General features: G+C 40.6%; 1 protein-coding gene across 2 annotated transcripts in view; it reads right to left on the reverse strand.

Moving 5' to 3' along the window:
- Dpp4 (dipeptidyl peptidase 4) overlaps positions 1-26,498 on the reverse strand; it is an 87,258-nt gene that overhangs the window by 9,643 nt on the left and 51,117 nt on the right. For both annotated transcript variants that reach the window (XM_076928820.1, XM_034494645.2), the window contains exons 11-23: positions 25,505-25,640; positions 23,263-23,307; positions 21,206-21,313; positions 20,884-20,951; positions 19,868-19,921; positions 19,260-19,381; positions 17,691-17,738; positions 17,351-17,449; positions 14,811-14,880; positions 12,536-12,730; positions 9,000-9,054; positions 8,311-8,410; positions 5,488-5,552 (exon numbers count right to left, since the gene is read on the reverse strand). In XM_076928820.1, the coding sequence (XP_076784935.1) occupies positions 5,488-5,552; positions 8,311-8,410; positions 9,000-9,054; positions 12,536-12,730; positions 14,811-14,880; positions 17,351-17,449; positions 17,691-17,738; positions 19,260-19,381; positions 19,868-19,921; positions 20,884-20,951; positions 21,206-21,313; positions 23,263-23,307; positions 25,505-25,640 (1,165 nt within the window). The remainder of the gene's footprint in view (positions 1-5,487; positions 5,553-8,310; positions 8,411-8,999; positions 9,055-12,535; positions 12,731-14,810; positions 14,881-17,350; positions 17,450-17,690; positions 17,739-19,259; positions 19,382-19,867; positions 19,922-20,883; positions 20,952-21,205; positions 21,314-23,262; positions 23,308-25,504; positions 25,641-26,498) is intronic.

Here is a 26,498-nt window from a genome sequence, read left to right on the forward strand (position 1 = left end):
CTGAAATCAATGCTGCATGAAGAATATTAAAAAGGTGTCATTTGGAGAATCGTCATTAATACCAAGCAGAGGGCACAGAAAACATTTAAGAGAAACTGAATCCAACCAACTAAATAAGATGTTTCACTTGTTTACATCTACTCAACAACTGCACCCATGAGCTGCCAAGGAAAGAGCTTCCATCCACCCCAGACAGGGGGCTCTACCTCAGGCCTCAGAAGCAACACTGGCTGCTTTAAAGATCACACAGCAGTCAACATTTTATCAGCACTCCACAAACAAGTTAAGGTTTGGCTTAAATCTGAAGGTCTCTCTCCCTTTGGCATATTCTGGGATAATAGAACAAATGTCAAATCAGTGCAAGATGGCATATTTACAAAATTGCACCCTGTTTTGCATAACCTAACGATGCAGCAGTTCTTAAGGATTGAACGTTTCAAATCTGCTAGCAGAAGACTGCCAAATCCATGACTGTTTCATACACTTGCCAAAAGCCTATCAAATTTTGAGCAAAATGCAAAATAAATCTCCTCTACAAGTTAAATCAGCCCTTCTGTGTGTTCCAGGCTGCCCTCTCCTCTTGGCAGCAAGGCTCAGGACTGGGGCCCCACTCCTCCTGCCCTCCGTCTCCTACTTCTCTGCTTATTCACAATCCCTTCTCCAGTCTACGCCCTGTCATATGTATTGGTCACCATTTGGTCTGCTCTTCCCAAAGCTATCCCTCAGTTCAATAGAGCTGTCTCAGAGATCCCAGGAAAAACCCTTCTCTCTGTCACTGTCTCTCTCTCCCCTGCTGCCCCCCCCATTGTAACCTGTTGGGACCCTCTCTGATCTTCCCTATATCCTCCCCCTTTCTCTGCCCCTTCTCCTTCTTTCCTAGTTCATACAGTGTCCTCTTCCTTTTCAAACCCTCAACATCCATGTTACTTGATATTTTAGTGCCTCGGTTTCCCTGTCAGTACAATGGTGAGAATCATGGAGACTTGAAACTGATAATTCCTGTAAAGCTCTTAGAATACAGTCTAGTTATACTAACACAATAATGAATGGGTGAGTGAACCTGGGTGTGGGCAGGGAGTTGAAATCCTATATTTTTGGCTCCTCCTTTTCCTTGAACTCCTTTCAGGTTTCTGATATAGATTACCAGGTCCTATGACCACAGTTTGGAAGTCTCTAGTCTTTCCCATACAGATTGGATACTGTGTGATGTTCAAGGTCATGTTCTGTTACCAGTTAAAAAGTTTATCTCTCCAGTGTTTTTACTTTTGTCTTATCTATAAGGAATAAACTTTTGAACAAATCAAATGCCAGACACTTTGAATAAATGAATGAAAGGCTCTTATGTGTTAGTGTCTTGCAGCTCTGATTGCAGATGGGCTTTGAGAAATCGATCATCTATTGGTCAGTATCCCACTCCTTAAGATGTGGCTACACGGCGGCATGCTTGTGGCTACTGATTGCAGAGTTGCCTCCTTGGTTGTCCCATTTCTGTCTGTTATGCTTGTAGACTGGAGGTAGAGAAGATCTGTCCATAGAATTACATTGCTCTATAGCTCAGACTTGTCACCTCTCTGGAACCAGGTTCTTCTGGGGTTCCTCTTTGGGGTTCTTGTAGTCTTTAAAAAAGTTCTTGCTCTGTCATTTGTACATAGTGGGTGGTGATCTTCAAAAAGTCTTATGGGGTCACTGGTGGGTTGCTGTAGAGTCTAAGCCTATGTCTCAGGATCTCCAAATCTTCATAGTTGCTTTTAAAGTATAGGAAATAATATACCCGCTGGGAGGAAGTCCACCAAACAGGTGAATGCCTTCACAGATGGTGTACTAGCTTTGACCAAAGCACACACTGACAATTCATCTGGTGGCATCTGTTTTGTCAGTAGTAAAAAGGCCCAAATTCACAGGTATTTTCTCTTGGAGATTTGGATTCCTCTAAAGTCTAGGTCTTTATCCCCTGGTACTGAATGATCTCATCAGGTTGTATTGAAATTTATATGCTCTTCCAAACTATGTGTCAATGGCTTCTTAGCTCAGAATATAAAATTACTTATTTGGTTACTGCACAACCAAACATTTTGTGCATTCTTAACTCTGGATGTGCTAAGAGAGTAAGAGAGTCCTGACTAAATGGGATTTTTTTTTCAAAATATTTTTTTCTCGACCCACAGAAGTGTAAAGAGTGACAGAAACCTTTCAGGAATTGTTGAATTAGCTCTCTATCTTATCAAGGAATAGGACAGGAGAGAGAGGGAGGGAGGGAGGGAGGGAGGGAGAGAAAGAGAGAGAGAGAGAGAGAGAGAGAGAGAGAGAGAGAGAGAGAGAGCTCAAACCTGGGAAAGAAAAGAAGTAGAAGATGATGGGTCCAGAGGGGCAGCTGGGGCCTTGGAGGAAAATAGAATGTTTGAATATATTCTTGCCAGAGACAAAAGCACAGGCTCATTTAAAAAACAAAGGAGGGCAGCTTTATTCTAAAGCCTGCTGTGCACCAAAAATAGGCACTTAGATTCAGTGCTCCACTCAGATTCAGATCCCCACACAGATTCAGTCCTCAATGCTCAGAGGAAGCAACCAACAGGGAGCTCGGTGGAGACAATTCCCTTAAAGCATTCACCTCACTTTCTCCTGCCCACCTTAGCTATTACCCTCCCAGATAATTCCTCTGAGTAACACATTGGGAACCTTTAGCTCCATGGTACTGGCAGTTTTAATGTGTCCATTGCCAGCAAGGCATTTCATGCCAAGAAAACCCGACTCCTGGCGTGGAAGGATTAAACAGTCCTCGGGTGCCATCTGTGCAGCGAAGAGGAAGACTGACTTTGTGCACCCAGTGTGCGTGTGTTGCCATTGGCAGGAGGAAGTGACTTCTATTTACATGACTACCTCATACAGGGAACACCTAAGGGGAGAAATGAGAATGGCCACTACTGTGGGGGGTAGAGCCAGAGAAGGGAGGATTGATGTCAGAAAAAGGACCCTATAGAAAAGGCTGGGAAAAAAAACATGAAATGGCAGATTCAGACTGCTATGCTATAGCTTATAGAGAGAGACGACTCAGAAAACAGAAATGATGGTATGCGTTCTTAGGTTGCAAGGCAAGCATCCCGATGAATTTTGGTGTCAGAGTTTGGACACAGAAGGCTTCGGCTTCTCATTCACCATTCTCCAGAGGCAGGCGTTAGAATACTGGGCAGTATATCTCTGAGTTTACAGGGGGTTTCCGTGCTTGGATATAGCCAATAAAACCATCTTTCAGGTTGCAAAATTAAGAAAAAAAAATCAAGCATCAAAATGAGAAAAGTGATGGAAAGACACAACTTGTATCACAGTATTTTCCTTAAAACCAGTTTTTTAAAATAATTAAGTCAAGATAAGATGCTTCCTGGAAGGACACCCAATGAAGGAAGTGCTGAAGTCAAGTGATGTTGAGTAACAGTGCGGGGGGGGGGGGGGGGGGGGGGGGGGGGGGGGGGGGGGGGAGGTGAGGGGAGGGGGTGGTAATCTGGTACAGAGTAATTGCTAACTCAAGGTGGAATAAAGTGAGATTTAAGAGTCATAAGGAAAGCAACAGTGTTGTGAGAGAGAGAGAGAGAGAGAGAGAGAGAGAGAGAGAGAGAGAGAAAGAGAGAGAGATGTTCTTCAGAGAGGACAGTGGAAGCTTCCTAATACATGGGAATGGGGGCAAAAGACAGGCCAGATATAAGGGACCCATAGCAATGTCATAAATGACAGCTACAGAAATACAGAATCTGACATTTAAACCAGGCCAGGTACAAAGGAAAGTGCCATTAAGGCAGTGTGTGTGTTTGTGTGTGGGTGTGGGGGTGTGTGTGTGTCTGTGTGTCTGTCTGTCTGTGTGTGTGTATATATGTGTGTGTGTCTGTGTATATATGTGTGTCTGTGTGTATGTCTATCTGTGTATATGTGTGTGTCTGTGTATATTTGTGTGTATGTATGTGTGCATGTGTCTGTGTATGTATATGTGTGTATGTGTATGTCTGTCTTTTGGTGTGTCTGTGTGTGTGTGTGTGTGTGTGTGTGTGTGTGTGTGTGTGTCTGTATGTGTAGTTAAAGCACTAGCAAGGTGTAAAATAGAGTGTATTGTAGAAAACACAGCAGAAGTTGACACACTGGGCCACTATTATACAGGGAGCTAGGGCATTTGCTAGGACCATTGTAGTTACAAATGGGATAAACAATACTTAAAGCAAATTATAGGATATGGAATAAAAAGGGTGAGAAGAATGGAGAGTTCTGACAGAAATGGGAATAGCCTGATCAGGAGGCTTCTTTGAAGGTAGAGATGTCTAGTGTGTCATCTTAATTTGTAGGTTGTTACTTTTCTATAATGTCTCAGAAACATAAAAACATGCAGGTACTAATATAACATGCCCCCCCTGCACATGCAAGCTTGCTAGTTAAAGAGCAAATAAAAGTAAAATTATACACACACACATACACACACACACACACACACACACACACACACACACATCTTGCAAAGTTGAAACTCATTGTGTTTTGATCAGATGGTTTCAGATTCCTCTATAATAATGATGGCATCTTCCAAAAATGTATATATACTGCTCAGAGGAATATTACTCTTAGGCCTATGTATTAAGAGTCACAACAGAGAAAATTCTGTGTTGACATTATTCTTGTTTTTCTCTCTTTTTAATTCATTCTCCTGCGGAGAGTTTTTGGACATCTTTGGAGAATGGAAATGTCAGAGATGATTTTAGTTGTTATCGAAAAGCTTTAATTTAGTTTACAAGGTTTTTTTTTTCCTCAACTAATAGTGCCAACAGACCCAGGAAAGTTTTGAAAATGTCAACGTGGTGCTGGTTCCTACAGCTGCATCAGGAGGATGCAGAGCATGTTCTGGCTTGGCTGTGGCCTCCACACTAGCGATGGCAAGTACAGCGACAGTCAGGTCACCTTTCAAATGTGTCAGCTTCTCTGGAGAGCCAGCTGCCCACTGCCTCTCCCACTATTGAAAGCTATTTGGTAATTCATGGACAGGGCTCTTCAGGGTACTCCCCAACCGCACCTGCCACCTCGCCTGCTTTATGCAAATCCTGTCTTAAAAATCTACATAGCTGGCTGTGAGTAAGAGAATTATAGACATGCATTTACCTTTTAACTATTATAATAACATAAAAACTTTAATATCTTGCTAAAGGCTTAAAGAATCTTCCGGGTCCTAAAAAGAATATGTTGAATTTGACATGTTTTCTAAACTGAAATTTTTATAATTAAAGTAATTATCTGATGTTGCTTTGTATTTCCAAATGAATGCATATTGTGACCTATATAGCATATGATAAAGACTGTAATTATGCAAAATATAGTAGGGGAAGCTATTGGAGTATCTCTAAACCACCTGTGTTATTTCTTTTTAACAAGAATTTTGTTGGAAATAATATTTTTTTCTAAAATAGATACAATTACAAAGTTCCTTATACACAATTATAAGATTGACATAGCTCTTACCCTGTAATGGTCAAGGTTGTCTTCTGGAGTTGGGAGACCCATGTAACGCTCTGTGTACACTGAGTCTGGGATAGGAGAAGAGAAAAGAGGTCCAACTTCATTAATAACAGTATTTTTTACATTTATCACATCACTTTACCTATCTTCCTGTGCCTTAACTCAGGAAAGTATCCCCTCCACCAACCCCTGCTAATGCGGCCAGAGATGCCGATGGCCAGGCCACACTCTCAGACTGAGGACTCCTCTGTAGCATCGACACATCTACACTCAGCCCTCAGGATCAGGGCGCTGGATGTAAAGACTAGACAACCTAAAACACAACCAGCAATTGACCTGCAGAGAGGCCCACTCAAGCGACGTCATCTAGTGCCTCTGTTGTCTCGTTGTGGCACAGAGACAAACACATCCCTCATGCTACAATAATCTGTCTTTTTTGGGAATACCTAACATTGATCAATTACAAGTGACTTACTTAAACCTTAGCTTTGGGGCAGGTTGAGATCCACTATGGTGAAAAGAAAGAATTAACAGTCCATATTGACACAGCTGCTTCATCGTAATTCAAGTTAAACATTTGTTTTCCCTCACGTTATGGGGAGGTCTCAAGTTTTGTGCTGTAACACTTGAGCACTGCGAACAGATTACATTAATATCTGTCTGCTGAACTGACATAAGCTCTTTTATATATAAATATGGTAGAATAACAGGTTGCACAATTGGTTTAGTTATTTTGGGTAATTAAACATAACTTTACTCAATTTTAAAAAACTGAAATCCTATATTATATAGTACTCTAAAATATCACTGATGGAATTTTGTTGTTGTTATTTTATAACTTATTAGTGTTTGTTCATTGTACAAAGTGTGAGTTTAATAAAGAGATCCCATTCAAGGACATGCTGCTGTGCCTACTTTCAGCCCATCCCCCTCCTGATCCCTTCATATTACATGCTTGTCTCCTTGGTTTTCCCAGACAGTCTGGAAAAACCTTCTACTCTCATGTCAGACTTACAGTCCTTTATATTTTAATATCAATTCTAGGTTTCACATGTGAAGGAAGATATGTGACATTTGTCTTTCTGAGTCTGATTTCTTTTGCTTTATGTGATGTTGTAAAAGCTGCCTCCTTAAATGGCCAGACTGCAGTGAATGAGAATGAAAACCATGTGTTGCCTCTATGCTTGGCTGTCCCTGGACTGGACAAGCATCTCCACACCCATTCTATGAATTCTTTAAAACCTTTTATTACTTAAAGTCAATACTGTGATGCTTTGCAGTGACTGAGGCTTAGATTAAAAACATGGTTGAAGAGTGTTTGGTCTTCCACTGCTACCCCCTCCTCCTAAATTAGTGATATCTATTATTTTACTTAAAGCCAGTATGGACTATGTGTAATTTTATGTATCTACAGAACACTCCTATAAAAAAAATATAGTATCTTAAAGGACACTTAAAAGTAAAAGATAATGGTCTTTTCATGTATTTTTTTTAATTAAAAAATCAAATATTAACAATATTGCTTATATATTTAATAGGGAAAAAAGAGTCTTTGAGAGCAATATAACAATTTTTTTTCAGCATCTATTCTACAGCCCTCAATCTGCTTGTCTCAGGACATGCCACTTTTAAAATCTATATTAACCATGTTTACATGTATATTAAGATCTGAAATTTTGTAAAACTATATTTTTTAAAAAATAAGCATAGCTACCTACTATAGTTGTGAAATTTTAGAGCAATGTCTTCAAACATCACTTACATATTCATTGTTTTCAATTTTGAATAAAATTGCTTAAAATTACACATATATTCAAAGCTCTCTTCCGTTGCTGTGTATTAGGCCACATACATTTAATAAACTTCTCTTACATGTCTGCAACCTCACAAAGGCTATTTTATTATTTAATTGACCACCAGAGGTCTCCAGAAGCAAACCATCCAGCAAAACAATTAATTAGAAACAAAAGTATCACAAGGAAAAACAACTCCATTGTGTGCAAATTAAATTATATCTGCGCCTGCCAAGTTTTCAGCGGAAAGACGGTGATTTTGCACATTGGCTTCTCTTGACTTCGAGAGTTTCGAAGATAAATGTTTGCAGGATTTGAGCTGCCATCTATCAGGGTATAGATATTAACAAGCATACTCTTTATCAACAATTCCGTTCTTACACTGCTACATAAAGAACCTAAGTGAGCTCAGAGAAGGCGTGAGAAAACACTGCATCCCCTTCCTGACCCTGGATGTTCACCTCTGCCTAGTCTTGCCCTGGGCATTGTCGTCTCAGATAAATGATGCAGTATGGTCTATCTCACGATGATGACGATATTCTAGAACTAGAATATGGTAGGAAAGCAAATCCTCCTGGAAACTCAACTGTTCCTGTCTCCTCTTCCTCTAACACCTAACTAATATTTGACCTTCATTCAAAGGCAAAGAGGTAGACACTTCTATTCTATTCTATTCTATTCTATTCTATTCTATTCTATTCTATTCTCTATTACTATGTGAAGTCGCAAATCAAACTGTAATCAACAATAAGGAAACATTAATTTGAGAAATGTAGCACTGACACTGTTTTAAAATTCTGGAAACAGGACTTGTTGATGAGAAATTAAATGTGTAGATAACACACAACAGCACAAGGCTTGTGTAACAGCAGAACAAACGAGAACATCTTATCCGACTCTGTAAACAGCCGCAGAAAGAACCCAGCCTTTTATTTTCCATAGAAACACAGAAAACTAAAATAGGAATGGCGTTCTCACTAGAATGTTAAGGTCGACACTTAATAGCTCAGTGCATACAACAGCAGTTACATACCATAGTACTCCCACCGTGCCACGGGTGCCACGGCTATTCCACACTTGAACACGCCACTTCCCGATCCCAGGACCATTGAGGTTACGTACCCTCCATATGACTGGGGAATGGAAACAGTTATTTTTATGGAGGTAAGGGAATAAGGACATATGGTAAGCGAGTTGCGGTTTCCACATTTCTCACATCTTTATATACTGTGCCTCTTTAGAGATAGAAAGCATGGTATACGAGGCTTAAATTGGCTTTAATTGGCCAGTATCTAAAGTATACACTTTCAGAGTCCTGGTCCCTTTTCATAGACAACAGGAGGACAAGCATGGGACACTAGTGGACCCCAGTGACCATAGAAAAATTAAAGAAAATAATAAATAAAAACAATAAGCAAAGAACTTTTGCTGATTAATAAGCTATTTTTTTCTTGCCTTCTTCATTTTCTTTTTGCCTTCTCCACCCACCTTCCTTCCTCCCTCCCCACTCTTGCTCTGGCCTCTGTATCTCATCACAATAAACAGAGTTACATGTCTAGCTCAGTAGATGTTTAGGAAACCTGCTGCTCAGAGGCCCAAGACATGACCTGACAGACATGATTTCCATCTCCAAAGATTTACATGCAAAAGATAAATTAACCTCCACTCTGTTACATTCACTAAGGAGTGCATACAAATCCATGAGTCAAGACAGCTACTCACCCAGCCCCAAATGGCAACTCGCTTGCTGTCCACAAATCCCATTTTTACAAATTGCCTAAAACACATGAAAGAAGTTTGCAAATCAGTTTTCCACTCTGTATAGAGAAGTAAGCTAACCACATAAATGTGAAAAGCCTGTCCCTTTTTTATCTCCTTCATTCTATTACAAATTAAGAGCAACCGAACCAGTAGTCAAAAACACCTGAGAGCAGTATCTACCATGCTAACATCAGAAAGACATGAAGAAGGGTTGAGTCCATAAAAATTCTGTGTGTGTGTGTGTGTGTGTGTGTGTGTGTGTGTGTGTGTGTGTGTGTCTGCATGATTCACAGAAAACAAATCCTGGCAGTTTTTTTCACAGCTTTATATAAAAATTTGCAGCCCAGATGCACTTTTCTTTACATAATTGAATTTAAATCTCTCCAGATGTTTTTCAGTTTGAAAGTGGTTACCCCCTGCAATAGAAAAAGACAAGGGCATGGAGAACAACTGAGAAGGTTTAGAACTGTCTCTGTACTCTTACCTGAGAATTTAAACACAAACGTCTAAATCCCATCCTGGGCTGAGTGTTGATCAGCTAGCTCAGCACCATTAAATGAAAATGTATTTTCTTTGATGGATTAAGAAACATCTTTGCCACCCAACTGTGTCAGGAGTTGAAATGCAGGTAAAAAAAAAAATGAACTTTGTTTTATGTTCCTATTTTTTTAATCTTATCCTTAAATCATAAGCCAGTTGTTTTTGTTTTGTTTTGTTTTGTTTTTTTATTTGTTTGTTTTTTTAAGAAAGTCTGGCAAATATAATGTGTAATTTTGTGGTGTTGTAGGAGGTGTGGAAGTCTTTCCATTGATGGACAGTGGACTTGGCTTTCAATTGGTGAGACGTGTCCAAGGCTGCGGAGACAAGTGGTACCAAAACAAATTAAGAGTTCTTTTCAACTTTTCTCCTTGTCAGTCTCCTTAAATACAGAGAGGATCTGAATCAAGATTGCACAGGGTGATACACCTTTACAAAGTAAACATGTATGCTATCACAAGGTCATTCCTGGTCATTTTCCTGTCTGAAAAGTGAAAATAAATTAAAATGTTTCTTTTTCTGTATTCCATAAATATAGACCTGAGTTTGTACTTGATTTTGAACCTCATACCTGACTTCTTTCTTTCAGTGTTATTTGGGGAGTCGTCTGTGCCCCTGTATTCAGTTCCTTTTAGTTGCTGTAACAGTGTCCATTGTGTAAGTAGTACTGAATATCATTATTGTCTTAAACTGGGACTGTATTTTATAAATATTGAACTCAGTGATTTTAGCACTTTTAGAACTCAGATTCATGGGGTTGCTGAAACCGTAGCTTCCTCTGATAAAAAGGTGACCATTCTTACTGGATAAAAGCTTATTTTTACAACAAAACCTTTAATTTATCCTTTCATTAATCTAAAATTCCTTTTACATTTAAAAAAAAAAAATGGCCAGTAATTAACTTTGGCATAAGGAACTTCATTCACTTAGAGAAACTTGTCTAACATCTTTTATTTTCATTTATTATTCCTCTTTAAAGTTCTTTTTCTCCATACAATGATCATCCACTGATGATTCTGCATCCCTCAGTCTCTAATTTACAACACAGTCTCAAACCACTGATTTATTAGATTTCTTTAAACACCTAACAAATTGCTTAGGAACCCAAAGGTTACGTATTCAATTCACCAGCTGGATCCAGTTGAACAGAAGAGTTGGAATGGACTGGATTCTAATCCTAGTTCTCCCCAACAAATTCTGTTTCTTTACTTGAAATACATGATAAGAATATCCCACCCCCTCCTCCCAGGGATGCTCTGCAGCTTTAAGCTATGTGCTTACCATGGTATGATTCTCTCTTTTAACCCAAAACACATCAGTTTGTACTTGTATGTGGGAATGGCAGAATGAGATGGCCAGTACATACTTAACAAAGCTCTCATAATTGTGATTCATGACAGTTGTGCCCCAAAACTTTCCAAAAATAGAAGAGTCACCCTTATCCAGGGAGTAGGAGCCAATTCTTGAACCTCATTGCTATCACTCTCTACAAGGTTGAATATACATTCAACTTCTCCACCATGTAGTTCTGACTATAAGGGAAAGGCTCAACTATTTAACCAAATGTTTACCTAGTGTGATAGTTAAATTTAATTTTCAATTTGATTGTACTGAGAAATGGCTTAAACATTACTAAGAGCAGCCTTGCATATATCTATGGGTAAACAACTAACAGAAGATCCACCCTGAATGTGAATAGTACCTTTCCATCAGTGAGGGCATAAATAAATAAATAAATAAATAGCCCACTCTACTATCCCATGAGGCAAGTAGGCTCATCACAAGTTTTGCTGCTATAATTTTCTACCTCACCATAGGCCTGGAAGCAACAGAGCCAAGGACCGTGGACTGAAATCTCTGAAACCATGGTGCAGAATAAGTAATTTCTCCTTTTAAGTTGTTAAATCCTATATTTTATATTTGCAACAAAAATCTCACTGACATTGATCATTGGTACCAAGAGATAGGGTCATTGCTGTGACTCATTAGATTTCATAATTCAGAAACATTTGGGATTTGTGTGGAATAGAAATTCAGAAAAAAATGCTTTGAAGAAGCTGGCTAGAATGTTGTCAGCAAAGGTTAGTGGGTGGTCACGGTGGGAGCTCGGGAGCCAGAGTGCCTGTATGGATGTAACCAGCAGCAAATCCTACTCACTAGGAATCACATGCGGGTAGGAGGAGGCAGAGGGAATTAACTAACAATTGGACCAAAGGTCATTGTTTTACTGTAGTAAAGGACCTGTCTACCTTTGTCCCATGCCCTAAGACTTTGTGAGAGGCTGGGTTTCATGGTGAAAGACCAATTTATTTGAGAGAGGAAAAGTCAGCACTGCCTAGCATTCAGTGCTTGGCATGATAATTGCTGGTTGCTTTCCCGCCAACTTTAAAGTGAAAATTGTCATCAAAGTGCACAGAAGAAAGGGCTGAAAACACTGTGGTTTGTCCTTATCCAACTGAGCCAAGAATAACGGATTGACATCTCTCAAACCAGGATTCCAAATGAATCCTTCCTCTTGAAAGTTTCTTCCGCCAGACATCTTGTCCAAGTACCCGGAAGTCTCAATAACAAAGTCACTCCTTCCTCAGTTTATCTCCGGGTTTCATGGAGCTCACCCTCCACTCTTGGATGACAGTAGTGTATATGCCAACTCCCTTTCTCAAGTCATATGGAAATATATATATGCACTAAAAACTAACACGGGTGAGAAATTATAAATTCACCCTCCAATACCTTCAAATCATTCTTATTTTAGAAAGAAAGAGAAAGAATGAAGGAAAAAAGGTAGGAAGAAAAGAAAACAGGAAAGAGACAGACAGAGAGACAGACAGACAGAAAGAGAGAAAGAAAGAAAGAAAGAAAGAAAGAAAGAAAGAAAAAAGAAAGAAAGAAAGAAAGAAAGAAAGAAAGAAAGAAAGAAAGAAGTCAACAATATCTGAGTTCATCTCTGAGTTGCTTACCTGGCTGCTTCAATTTGATCTTCAACTTCCAACGTTCCCAGTCTTCTGTTGATTGCATGCATGATCTTATCTCCTTGGTAACCACTTCCTCTGCCGTCAAAGCTAGCTACTATGATGTTTTCTGTACTTGCAAGGTAAGTGGCCCAGTTCAGTCTGAAAGAAGCCTCTACTTTTTGACTACAGGGACCTGCATAACTGTGAAAAGTTCCACCTTTAAATAAAGAACACTACCATTTTTCTCCTATGGACCAGGTATTTGCATCCTTCTCAATCATGAGCCCTAAAATCATAGCAGGCACTGAATTATCAAGAATAAGTTCATTTATAGAGGAATTTTAATCCAGCAACAAGGCTGCTCTGACAAGGATCACGTCCAAAGATCTTCTATGTCTGTGTGATCTGGCTGAAACGTAGACCACACCATTAATCCCTCTAGTTGGAATACAGGTAGGCCCTTAGTACATGTGCTTAATCCTACAATGAAAGCAAGGGTTGTTTGTAGAAGGAAGCAGCCATGTTTGAAAGCGGCGTCTAATTGAGGGACAGACAAAATGATCAGAGATAATATACACCTAACTCACAGGAAAATAGCAGAGAGGGGAGGAGGGGTTGGGGAAAAGGTAAAGAGAGAGAGCAGGAGTGGGAGAGAGAGAGAGAGAGAGAGAGAGAGAGAGAGACAGAGACAGAGAGACAGAGAGAGACAGAGAGACAGAGAGAGACAGAGAGACAGAGAGAGACAGAGAGACAGAGAGACAGAGAGACAGAGAGACAGAGAGACAGAGAGACAGAGAGACAGAGAGATTGATTTTCACTGGGACAATTTTACAGAGACAAGTTGCAGGTGAAGGCAAGAGCCAGAGAAAAGAAGGAGCCAGAAGATTAAAACAAATTTCCAGAGTTAGTTTGAGGTCAAGCAGAGCAATTTAGTGAGGAGAGAAGCCAAATTGAATCAGTCAGCTTGGAGAGTAGTTTAGGCCAGAACTGCTGAATTGAACCTGCCAGTTCAAAAAGAACTAGATAATGGTAAGTTTATTCAGTAGTAAGTCTCTGAGATGACAATTGCATTCTTTTAATTTGGCAACAGGACCATTATGGCTGTGTGTTTCCTTTAAATACATCCCTAAGATTTGTATTTGAAAACACTATTGTCAAACACATTTTATGTTTTAAGTACTGTGCAATCTTAGAAATAAAAAAAAAATTATCAAATACTAGGGATAGGGAAAATTGTTTTATAAAAATAACAATAATGCCTAGTGTAGTTTTCCATCTCGGTCTGTACATTTATTTCCTAGGTTGGGATTTCCTTAAGGACTTCGACTAGAGCATCACATGCTTTTCATTCCCTCAAGGCTCTTACATAGTGTTGCTCACTCTGAGACTCTATACCATGATAGAAAGGACCATACTATATAAAAAAAAAAAAAAATGCTATTACTTAAAACATCAAGGACAAAGAAATATAAACTTGAAATAAGTATATTATTTATCGGTGCAAGAATTTGAACATTGCTGTATTTGCAACCTTTATAGTCTAAAATCTACCACACATATAGCCATATGTACAGCTTTTATCAAATCCCCTGTGTATCAAAAAATAAACCCAATAAGCTCATTGCTTCTTATTTCAATGGCCTCTCTGCGCAGTCTACATGACTTCTGGGTACATACATATCTTCTCTAATAATAGTTCCCTCTCGTTCATTATTTTTCCTATTCATTGGCTCTTGCAACCCCACAGTGAACAACCAAGTCCTGCATGGATGCCTCTACTAACACATTCTTGCCTCTTCTTTAGAGATGAAAGTTAAAAGAACTTTCATTTAAGCAAAATATCACATTGTTTTAATTTAAAAGTAGATATTGTAGCATTCTAAATTTAAACAGGCGAACATATTCATGCATTCATATATGAGTAAATATTTTTTTGTAACATGAAATTTTTTGGCCCTGTCCATGACAGAAAACTTGGTAGATTAAAAGTGCCCTTTTCTTGCTTGTCAGGAAGAAAGGATGCGGATGAGAACCAGAAAAGGCCAGTGGGACTCTCTTAAACTCTAGGGAAGCAGAGCAAAGCGTATGATTATGACAGAGAGAAGTGTAGATCTCACTTATTAAGTTAAGAGAAAACACAGATGGGATTTGTAGGTGGAATAGATGGGAGGGGGATAGTGATCAATGCTGCAGGAAAGAAGAGAAGTACTGGCTTTATATGTCACTAATCTGTACCCCCAGAAAACTGCGGCATCTGAATTATTCTCCCCTGAATACTTACACTTCTAACAGTAGAGGATACTTCTTGGATTTATCAAAATGAGGAGGCAAGATCATTTGATACCAAAACCCTAAACAAGCAGAAAGATTAATTGGTGAGTTAAAAATAGTTATTAGTGAGACCTCATTCCTCATTTCTCCGCCATTCCTCAGAGTTCACCAATTTGTTAAGTTAGAGAGAGAAAGAGAAGGATCAGCTCAGGATCACATTTTAAAGACGTTAAAAACCCAGCTGTTTGGTTCAGAAATGCAAGTTACTGTGGTGGTAAGACAATTAAACTGTTCCTAATACAGCCGTGAAATCCATCGATGCCTTCTAAAATACAAGTGCATTTTAGGATTCCTAATGTTTTGTTTTTGTGCTTCTGTTCTTTGGCACCCAATCCACTTATCTAGCTTGTTTATGTTCTAAATTTTCCTCCCAAATGTTTTCCTCTTCTCGAATTTCCTTGAAGCTGTTTAGAGTTTGCAGTCGGCCGTAACTCTCTTTTAAAAATCTGGATTTAATAGCGATTTTATAATTCCTATTGCCATCCTAGACCGCAAAGCAGAGTCCTGTTTTCAGCTCAGCTTTTCACAGAATGAAGTCGGCTTCTGTGGAATAAACTGCTTTCCTGTTCTGTGGGCTCTTCCTTGGATCCGTTTAAATTCTTGTGCTTGATTTAACATCAGTTTAATAAAAAAAAAAAAAAAAAAAAAAAAAAAAAACTCAAAATAATGAGTCAGTCTTCTTTGCTCTCAGAATAAATAAGTCTAATAAACCTAAATGAGAGTTTCACATACTCAGGAAGATATAAACTATAGGCTCAAAAAAAAAAAAAACCCTTATCTCTAGAGGTATCTCTTACATTTACTTTCCCTTTTGTCTCTTGATTGATTTTCGTAATGACTTTGGTTAAAGAAAAAACAAGGATTCAATAGTCAAATATTTATATAGATGGGCTTATCTTCTATTTGTGTTTCCTAATTGTTTTGTACTTTTCATTCGATGAAAAAATATATATATAAAATATAATTTTCTATTATAATTTTAATCAAATATCAAACTATTCGCCAGACTGATATTTTTAATGCATGCACCCATCACGATTCAGTCTCCATCTTCTCTGGCCTGCACTAGTTGATTAGAAGGGGTTTTAACTCCATCTTTTTGTAAATGAGCAGTTTTTCTGTGAGGACAGGGGTTTTGAAGGTTCCAAGGTCTCAAGTCCTTAGGCCAACCCCTGTCTCCTGTAGTGAGATCGGCTAGAGCCTAGTGGGTCCCTCCCCCCCCTGTTATGTTGGTCCCCTCCTTTGCTCTATGAAAATTTCCTTTTAACCACGTGCCCTCCCCAGCCCTAAAACCTAAGGACTCCCACTGTGTGCCGCTGAAATAGAATGGCGTCTCCATATGCACTGCAGAACTCTGCACCAGACTGTCAAAATGAGCACTTTACATTCAAGATGTCTCAGGGACGGGAGCAGTGGCACCCCTGCTGGGTCTGAAGGTGTTTGTTAGCGAGGACCCTGGTGACACACACATTCCCTTTGAGCAGCGTGCTAAGTTATTCTGCCAAAGTGGGCCCTGCTTTCCAGGGCCTGTCCTACCCTTTACAATGACAAGGGTTGAATACTTTATTCATTTCCTTTTAAAAAGTAATATTAGTTTAGATTATGTGTATATGTATCTCTCTGTGTGGGTTTGCACAAGTAAGAGCAGATGCCCTGGGAATCCGGAAGAGGGTATTGGAATTCTTGGAGGTGGGGTTACATAGTTTGTAAACCACCAGGTATGGGTGCTGGGAAAGGAACTCAGGGCCCCTGCAGGAGCTGTATCAGCTCCCAATGGTTGAGCCATCTCTCCAGCTCCATATTTCCCATTATGCTAAATTTAAAATCTAAACCCATCAATCATGAGGTCCCATAAGTCATTATTCTTGAGTGGAAAAAGAAACTAAAAACAAAACAAAAAAAAAAAAACCAAGCATTTCTAACTCAAGTAAACCTATTGTTCTTAGTGGTGTCTGAGAGCAATCCATGCTTACAACACACCCCACCTGAGCTCATTAGGAAATAACAACCCCTGCCCCCTCCCCCCCAAAAAAGCATGAAGTTTAAACATTTTAGAAACAACCTCAAAATTTTAACATCATCATCTTAGGTGTTTTCTAACTCTACAGTTCAGAGATAAAATATATCAGGTGGAATTTAGCTTAGCCATTATGTTTTTACAATTAATGCTGACTGGTAGGACAGAGTTACTAACTTGATGAACTGACCCAGCTATAATGCATTTCCCCCAAACACTCTTGACAAAATACGTTTTATGTAGAGACCTGTTTTAACACACACACACACACACACACACACACACAGACACACACACAATCACAAAGCAAAAGTAGTAGTTGTTGTAATAGGACGTTTCATGGAAAAAAAAAAAAAACTTTTAAATCAGATTCACACAACACAAAGCACGTATTCTCAGACCAAACTGTCTCACTATTTGTATTTTATTATTGTTTCCATGAAAAACACTATTCCAAAAGACCTGTAACTTACTTGTTCCATTCAAAACAATGAAGTCCATTTTTTTTGAAGGCATTTGGACATCCTGTAGCATTTTATCCAAAGCTGAATTGTCTTCCAGGACTCGTATCTCTAAACAAATATATGAAACAGCCATAATTCATAACAGCACAAAGAGGTTAGGTCACATGAGACAACAGTGAGCAAGCGTGTACTGTGGCAGGTGGGGCTTGCTTGCACACTTCAGGTAGGAAGGCTTGTGTCCAACACCTGGGTAAGATACTAATGCCAAGGGAAAAATCCCATGCTAGTCCTATTCATCATGTGCATGCTTTCCTACAAGCCGGTGGGGGGGGGGAGTATGACAAAATACCTTTATGATCAGTGCTGCGATGCAGAGTGTAGAGGGGCAGACCAGGGCCTGTGAATGTAACCAGAGAAAAACAGGTTTTAGATGAGGATAGCATGCATGTGTGAGCTTTCAGACATACCAGCAATTACTGTCTGACATAACACAAAGCAGCTACTGCACTCCTGCAGTAAGAAGCTTAGCTCTCTCCTCCCCACCCCCACTTTTTTTCTTACAAATAACTGCAATTAAGTGAAGGATGCAGTCCTACAAAGGCACAGGGCTCAAGTAAAAGGGGGTAGGAAATGGACCTCTGCTCGCATGGACATCCTGGACAGGCTAACATCTCCATGACCAGTTTCCTCATCAGTGAGCTGAAATTACAGCTTAACCTTCCCCATTCTCTGTGACCACATGTTGACCATACTACCACTGAGGCACTGTGATTCTTGGAGGGTGAGTGGGCAGAACTCTGGAACCAGCTTCACCTGGAGGAGGCAAGTCCGCTCGCGGGCCCCTACTCAGGAGAGTCTGGGAGCCAGGAGACACATCTGCAGTGCCTAACTTGGATAAGCAGTTTCTTTCTGGCATGGAAACGTGTTTTTCTCACCAGCCCATATCCTCACTATTTATCCCAACTGTGGTAGCTGTGGAGTGCAAGGTAACGTATAGCAAAGCTATCTTGTGATCTATTTAATTTTGATGCGTTTAAATGATATATTTAATTTTTATATTTGCTTGAAAAAAAAAAAAAAAAAAAAAACCACAGTGAAGGCACGGCTAGACATGGGTTTGAATCCTGGCTGACTTGCTGGATAGGTTAGGTCAGTGTGTCTAGGTGCCAATATCTTTTCATACAAAGTGAGGATAATATGTACTTTGGAGAGTTTTATTAAGGTTTAAATAAGATCACAAATATTAAGCTTTTAGCACAGTTCCTAGTATAAAGCACATACCCAAGAAATGATGGCAGCACTCAGCCATACTAAAGAACACTAAGGAAATGCATCAGAGAGAGCAAAATACATCAGGGATCGAAGAACAGGGTAAGTCCTTTGAAGTCCCCTTTGCTTCTTTAGAATATCAAGACTCGTTTTCTCATTTTAAGAAGAAGCCTGGTACAGCATTGGAAAAGAGGACTCAGAGAAGCCTCTTTGATCTTACTGTATGACTTGAATATGTCACTGTGGCTTCCTTTGCACAGGCTTCTAGACTTAGAATAAAAATTAACAGCGGCAATATCAACAGAGGACAGGGCAGTGAGGATTCTGGGTAGTAGGTACCTCCACAGTGTTTTATTAACTTAAGGACAAATGCATAAAATAATTATTTAAAACCTAGAACACGTGGGTATGAAAGAACGAACTCAGGGAAGAAAGTAAAGTGTCCACATCACACTGTCATGAGTGGAGAAAAGGACTCAGGTGTCTTCAAGGGCTCCTAGGTTGCCAAAGAGAAAAGGGCTGAACAGAGAATTGAAAATAGGTCCCTGGAGGAAACCCTCAGGGTCTCCTGTCCCTGGGACTGTAGGGATGGGAGCTTTCACAGGCCAGGCATTGGCTCTTCTTCTTCCTTGCATCAATGCAAACTTACCCCAACATTGCAGCTGATAGTATGTTGCGTCTTTACTAAATGACACCGCATAATACTGACATCTTTCTGGATTCAGGTCACAACTAAGACACTTCACATTGGTGTGGTCAGTAAGTTGGATTCTGTAAAGCCAACAGTGGGGATTAAGTACTTCATCAAAATGTATATGAGAGGAAGAAACTGATTAATGTCATGCTCCGGTCTCAGTGGACTCAGACCACCATAGCAACCCTCCAGGGGCTTTCTCTTCGCCATAAAATGCATGTTTAAATTTATGATAACCTCAGTCTCCCATAATTAGGAGATGCCAGTAAACACCTAATAAAATCATTGTTTTGGTTATCTATGAACGATAAGTGAAGTAATTTAAGTACTTAGAACAATTCCAGTGTAATATTAATTAGGACAAAACAGAAAGACAGAAAGACAGACAGACAGACAGGGAGGGAGGGAGGGAGGGAGGGAGGGAGGGAGGGAGGGAGGGAAAGAGAGAGAGAGAGAGAGAGAGAGAGAGAGAGAGAGAGAGAGAGAGAGAGAGAGAGACACGAGGACAAGGAATAATCTGTCACTGAAAACCCCTGATGTCAATGTCCCAGCAGCACTCTTACTTATAAAGATTTCTTCCTCCTGGCATTTCTTTATATTCATTACTAATGTAGTATCTGAGAAAAAAACAAAGACAATATATATTAAATATGTTTTACAAAAATGTTAAATATATCCCCTGATCTCCAACCCAGGCACACACGGTCGTACTGCATGAGTGTGTGCCCCTCTTCATGCTTGCTGTTCTGCCCCTCCATCCCATCCAGAATCCATCCCATCCAGAAGCTATCTCCCTCCACCGTCTCTACCCAGGAGACTTTCTTTAAACTGTCTGAAATGTATGAATCCAGGGCATTCGTCCTGAATTGAAATGGTAAGTAAAAAACACAAAACAGAGCTTTTATAAGAAAAATATGCTTGGACAGCTAGCTTGAAACTGAGAACCCCGCCCCCACCCCAAGTACCAATCCTGATTTCTGTCTTTTCTGTTTTATTACATAATCTGCATGGCAGTAGGGACTGTATATTCCAGAAAGTGGCTGAGCTCTTTCTGTAAGGTCTTCAGAAACTACTCTGGGCAATGGCAAAATTCCTCTGTGACGAGGCCAGTGAAGGAAGAGCCCAAGATCCTAATGGAAAGTAAAAAAATGCCTTTTGCTGACAGCTCACATAGGCTGTTAGTAGGCGCTTAAAGCAAAGCTTTCCACAATCCAAAGAGGAAGGTCAAGGCACTGCAGATAAAATTGCCTTTCTCAGTCTTTCAGAAAGCCCACGTCAGTCTGAAGTGAACAGGAGGCAGAGAGCCCCCGCAGCAGCCCAGGACATTCATCAAAGACTGCAGCCCCTCCAGTGCAAAGCAGGTAAACCCGAGAGGTAGAACTGCTCGGTGGCATGGTGTCAAATCTGCTGAGCGTATGTGAAAATCATTAAGGCTTCCGTATGTTAAAAAGAAAAAAAGGGTTGAACATATTCCAAATCAACGATTCTTTGTGGGAGATTTTCCTGCGCTTCTGTGAGAGGGCCTGAGTATAATGCACGGGTTTACAGCCTACTTTACTGGTTATTAGAATATACTCACAGATAATCACTGGTCAGAGCTTTGATACTAATGACTTCCCAGGCTCCTTTTGTAATAAATGTACACTCCTGGTGGGGTTTTAAATATGAGACATATTAGACTCCCCTAGCAAAGTTAAGCAGATGATTTAATCATTTATATCAGAAAGTCAAATAAACTTGAGATTGCTTTGGGGGCCATCAATGTCCTATTCTGCTTCATCCCATATACCACTGAAGAATCTGAATTAGTCTATTTATACACACTGCTCAATGCCTGAAATGATTTCTATTGCAGCTAGGGAAGGAGGTCAGCTTGGGATCTCCTGCATGAACACACTCACTTTCTTATCTTTCGGGATGTGGCAGATGTGTTTGTAGCCATCTTTGTCGCTGGTGATCTTGTAGAAGCTGCCTCCATCAGAGGTGAAGTGGGGTTCTGCAGGCCTGAACTAGACAATGACAGAGCAAAGAAATGTCAGTGTCAATCTCACCTCAGGGTTAACCCCAGTTTCTGGATCTCCTCTCCAATCCCTGCATCCTTTGCTTTGTCAGGTGAAACAAAGACCTCAAAATGACCGCCTTCCTAAGTAGAAAATGTGGAGCAGAGAACAAACTCACAGGCTACTTTGGCCAGGGTAAATGGGAGAACGCACATAAAGATGCTCACAGCAGATACTGGACACACAGACATGATTCCATTGTTCCAGAACGTGCCTTGCAAGAATAATGGAGACTCCCAACCATATGGGCATACAACCTAACACTCTCTCTGTTGGAAGGAACTTCCTTGATATTGCAAGTGCACTTTCTAGAAGGCATCTAATTATCTTACTGTTTCAGGTTGGAAGTGGAAATTTTCATTCCCGTTTTTTCACACAATTCAGTTTGAAAGTCAGACTTAGTGTTTAACCACTCCTGGACCAAGTGCTATCAGGGATCTCTGCCATAGATTTCCCATGGAAGTATTCATACAGTTATTTTTATCCTAAGCCTTTTCATTTTGCTAAAGATGATCAACAAATTAAAAAAAAATGGTCATGTGGAAATGGAGAACAAAAAATTTATTTATTTATTTATTTTAAAAAGTTCAATAGAAAATAGCTCTCAGAAAATCATGTTTAAATAGAAGAGGGTCTCTTTCCAGCCTGGAAGGACCATGTTGCGTTTTAATTTCTATTTCCTGGTTATGTTGCGAGCAGGTAGGGGATGGTCTTTTAAAATTGTTGGTTCACTTCGCCCTGAGTGTTTCCTCTCTCATCCATTCCCGTCTGGGGAAGGAAGGGAAATGCTTGCCTCTTCTATTTAGTGATTCAAAGTGAATTCATTTATGAAGCAAGCTGAGGCGTGCAGTACACTTTGTGTTCTCATTACAGAGTTCTCAGGCACATTCCCCTCTCCAGACCCATGTTCACAGCCTTATCTTTTTAATACATTTCCCTGTTTCCCCTGGATGGAGTTGTGCCTAGTAGAAATGTGTGAAAAGTGGCATCTGTCTGGTTAAATACAGAGAGGAAAAAACATATTTTTTTCAGAGAGTCGTGAGGAAGTGTAGCGTGTCTCTTGCCATGGAGGAAACCACTTTTCTTGTTGGCAAACCTCTCTCCTCTGCCCAATCAGTGCCTGGAAGAAAAGGACATGGGAATGTTGTGGCAGCTCCCAGCCCAGCAGAGAGGGGCCGTCGTCTTCCTGAACTGAAGCCTCACCTCTCTCACCCAGGAGATGTGAAATGGTTACAGTCTTTGCTTCACTTCAGTCACCCCTTTTTAAAAAGCTAGGTGTCGTTCAGCTTTCACCTTCCGTGTAAGGTGTCATGGTGGCTGGAGTCCCTCTGCCCCCCACCCCGCAACCCTGTGCTTTCTTCCACAGTCTCAGACTTGAGCCCCGGGTGCTGTACGTGTCAGTTGGTAGTGAGCAGAGGAGTGAGTCTCTGAGGGTCACCTTGCTTTCCCAGATAAAGAGCATCCTCAGAGTGCCTACCAATGTGTGGTTTTCACCAGAGAGGTGTGCAATGGACATTATTGGATTGGTACTGTTCCTGAGGGCTGCCATCCAGGCTGGACTGAAAACCTTTTTCTGCCTCCAAAGTGTAGAACTCAAACAACAGGTCAAACAAGTATGTTCTGCATCCTGGCAGCCTTGCAACTCACTGGAAACTCCAGTTGCCTGGAGAACACGCTTTGCTCATCAATTCTGCTCATGACTTTGGTGTTTGACTTGTCTTTTTGCCTTCTTGGGTATACAGTGCATTTATTGTAAGAAGCACAGCTAACACTGAGACATGGGCCGACTCACGTTTCTATCAGTGACAACACAGTGCCTTAGTATAGGACAGCCACACATTAACCAGCTCTGAGTAGCAGTTGAGATATACATGAAATCCAAAACTCAGAGCACTTACTCTTCCAACCCAGCCTGTGGTACTCATTTCAACATGCTGCTGCTCCTGGGGAGAAAAGAACAATGTTTCAGAGAAGATGGTGAAATCCTCTTTTGATTTTCCTTTCTTTAAAAGATGGATATCTCATGTATCTCAAACTGCCAATATGACCAAAACCTTCAACTTCTGATCCTGTGTCTGTTTCCTAAGCACTAGGGCTACATGGGTCCACCATCATATCCAAGTTTCCATAGTATTGGACCAAGGCCTTCAGGCAGGCTAAGCCAGCAATCTAGCAACTCAGGTACATCCCTAGCCCCACACAATACACTACAAATGAAATTACACGTATGACAAAAGAAATGAAAACCATCTCTCATCCTGTAAGTCTGTTTATGTGAGTATTTCTCATGTGATTGCATTTGATCATTTATCTCTGTAGCTTGGTGCTGGCCTGAAACTCCAACTGGCATTTTAAACCTGGTATGCACAGAACTCAATGTTGTCCTTCGCTTTCCTGTAGCCCAGCAGCCTGTTCTCAGACCTTTTCTTAGTCGCTCAGTCTATATTCCTGCTCTTCTCACTCTCTTCTCATGCAAACCTCTCTTAGCCCCATTTCTTCAGCCCTCTCTCCTTGCCTACAGACACTCCCATCATTCACATCTTCTGGATGTTCCTAGTGGGCTGCTGCCATGGTCTCCTAGTTGGATGTTCAGTTAATCATTTATTCCTCTGGTCCATCATCCTCCTTGCTCAGCTCCTAGCTGATTTTATTTGGCAATGGCCAACTCTATTCCCATTAAACTCTCTTCACTTTAGAATCCGGAAATAGCTTTCCATCCCTTACAAGATAAATTCAAACACCTCATCATGGCCGATGAGCCCAAATTTCAATCACTGGCTTCATTTCCCGTCCAGTTCCGCACTTCCAGCTTAGGTGGTAAGCACATTTAGTCCCTCTGTGCTCTAAGCTGCTCACTATGGATGTCCTCGGACAATCCTCAGCTTAGAGGAAACTTTCTTTCTTATCTGTTCACATAGGACATCTTATCCTGGATGGCTCTCTATCTTCCTGCAAGCCATTTCCTGGTCTTGTTCACCTGACTCCAACAGAGTATCTGTTATTACCCTCTGTATCTATCTTAAAGCCTCTCATGGCACAATGTCCTGATATTGTTGATGAGTCAGGAAGCAGAAAGCAAAGAGCTTCCAGTTTCCTGGTGTGAGTTCAGGTATGTCCTATGACGTAGACACTTTTTAACCACACTGAGCCTCAGGCTTCAGTGTACCTGCCATATTGTAGATGTTGACTGCAGAGAAAGTCTAAAGGAATATCTTTACAACTGCTCTCCCTACCAGAACAAAAACATTTTTTTTTTTGAGAAAATGCAGGCTGTTTAGTTAATTTTTAAAAAACAATCCCATAGCTTAGCAACGAGGTGGGGCCATTTTAAGCAATGTAATGTTTCTTGCATAAACAAATGAGTGTGTCGAAAATACGGAGCATCCCTCCACTTCTCTGCCCCGTGCCCATTTGGGATGCTAGCAGGTAGGTGTGTATAATGCAGGGTTCATGACCAGAAAGAAAAAAGAGGCACAGAGTGGTCGTGACATATATCTTTTAGACTTCACCTCCAGCCTCTCCTGTGGCTTCTGACTCTCAAGGCAGTTTTGCTGAAATCCTCAGCCACAAAGGACTTCAAGGTGTCCTGTCTGGGAACCTCAGCACCTCACAATTGGATCAGCACTCGGTTCCCCTCAGCACTGCCACCCTCTCAGACTGATGGTTCTGTGTTTAGGTTCTAAGTTGGTTTTATGCTTAGACATGGTTAACATCTAGTAATGGATCTGTGCCTTCCTGATATTTGTTTTGTTATGCACATGCTTAGCTAGCTAGTTTTCATCTTTTATATTTTACCCGTTAAAGTAACCTTCATTTTGCTCGCAACCTCATCCTGATTTTGAATATAGACATCAACATCTGTCATCTGGGTTTCTAGTCACTCCTTTTCCCCCTCCCAAATGATTACATTCACACCTACCACACCATGACTAGTGTGCAAAAGAGAAATGGAAGCCCCATCGGATATCAAGTATCTGACAGGCAAGACTGACCTCCTGCTTCAGAGCTGGATATGGACTCAGGGAGAAGAGAAACTAAAACATTTACTAAATCTCAACCTTCACTCACTCGGGTGACAAAGATCTCTCATGGCACATGCTGTTGGAATAGCAGAGAATCCCAGTGTTGTTAAAATCTTACCGATGGACAGTTCCAGGTTTGGTTGGCCTTATCATAGTCACAGATAGCCATCACAGAATAGTTCTGAATCCTCCTGAGCCACTGCAAGGAAATTCTTTCTTCTGTAACCCACACCACATCACATAAGTAGTGATCCCTGGAGACAAGGAAAAGGGAGGAGTTTCAGAAATTATGTGGTCAGGGAGATGGCACAGTGGATAAGGTATAAAGATGAAAATTCCTGCCAGGCAGTGGTGGTGCACGCCTTTAATCCCAGCACTTGGGAGGCAGAGGCAGGCGGATTTCTGAGTTCAAGGCCAGCCTGGTCTACCGAGTGAGTTCCAGGACAGCCAAGGCTATACAGAGAAACCCTGTCTCAAAAAACCAAAAAAAAAAAAAAAAAAAAAAAAAAAAAAAAAAAAAAAAAAAAAAAAAAAAGGATGAAAATTCCTTACAAGTATAAAGATTAAAATTCCGACTCCCACAGTCCAGGTACAAACCAGGCAGCCACATATAATACCAGCACTTGAGAGACACAGGGAATCCCCAGGTGGAGCTTGTAGCTAGACATGATTGAACTAGTAAGTTCAGGGTTTAGTCAGAAACCCCGCTCAATAAATAAGAGTAAAGAACAATCCATAAAGATGTCCCATGTCAACTTCAGGTCTCCACGAGCATAAGCACATAAGTGCCCACACACATGCTAGTACACACACACATGTAAAAGAAATAGGAGTTTTTTTCAGATCTTGTCGCAAATGAACATTTTACTTGGTAAAGATGAATCTAGTTTGCCATGGTTTGAATATGTACGCCCCCCCCCCCATAGACTCATGTGTTTGAATTGCTTGGCCCAGATGGAATGGCGCTCTTAGGTGTGTTGGAGGAAGTGTGTCACTGTAGGGTGGGCTTTGCGGTCTCCTATGTTCATGCTATGCCCAGAGTGGTACACAGTCTCCTTCTGTTGCCTTCAGATCAAGATGTAGAGCTCTCAGTTCCATGTGTGCCTGTTTGC

Source organism: Arvicanthis niloticus, chromosome 2, assembly GCF_011762505.2.
Source record: "Arvicanthis niloticus isolate mArvNil1 chromosome 2, mArvNil1.pat.X, whole genome shotgun sequence".
NCBI lineage: Eukaryota > Metazoa > Chordata > Mammalia > Rodentia > Muridae > Arvicanthis > Arvicanthis niloticus.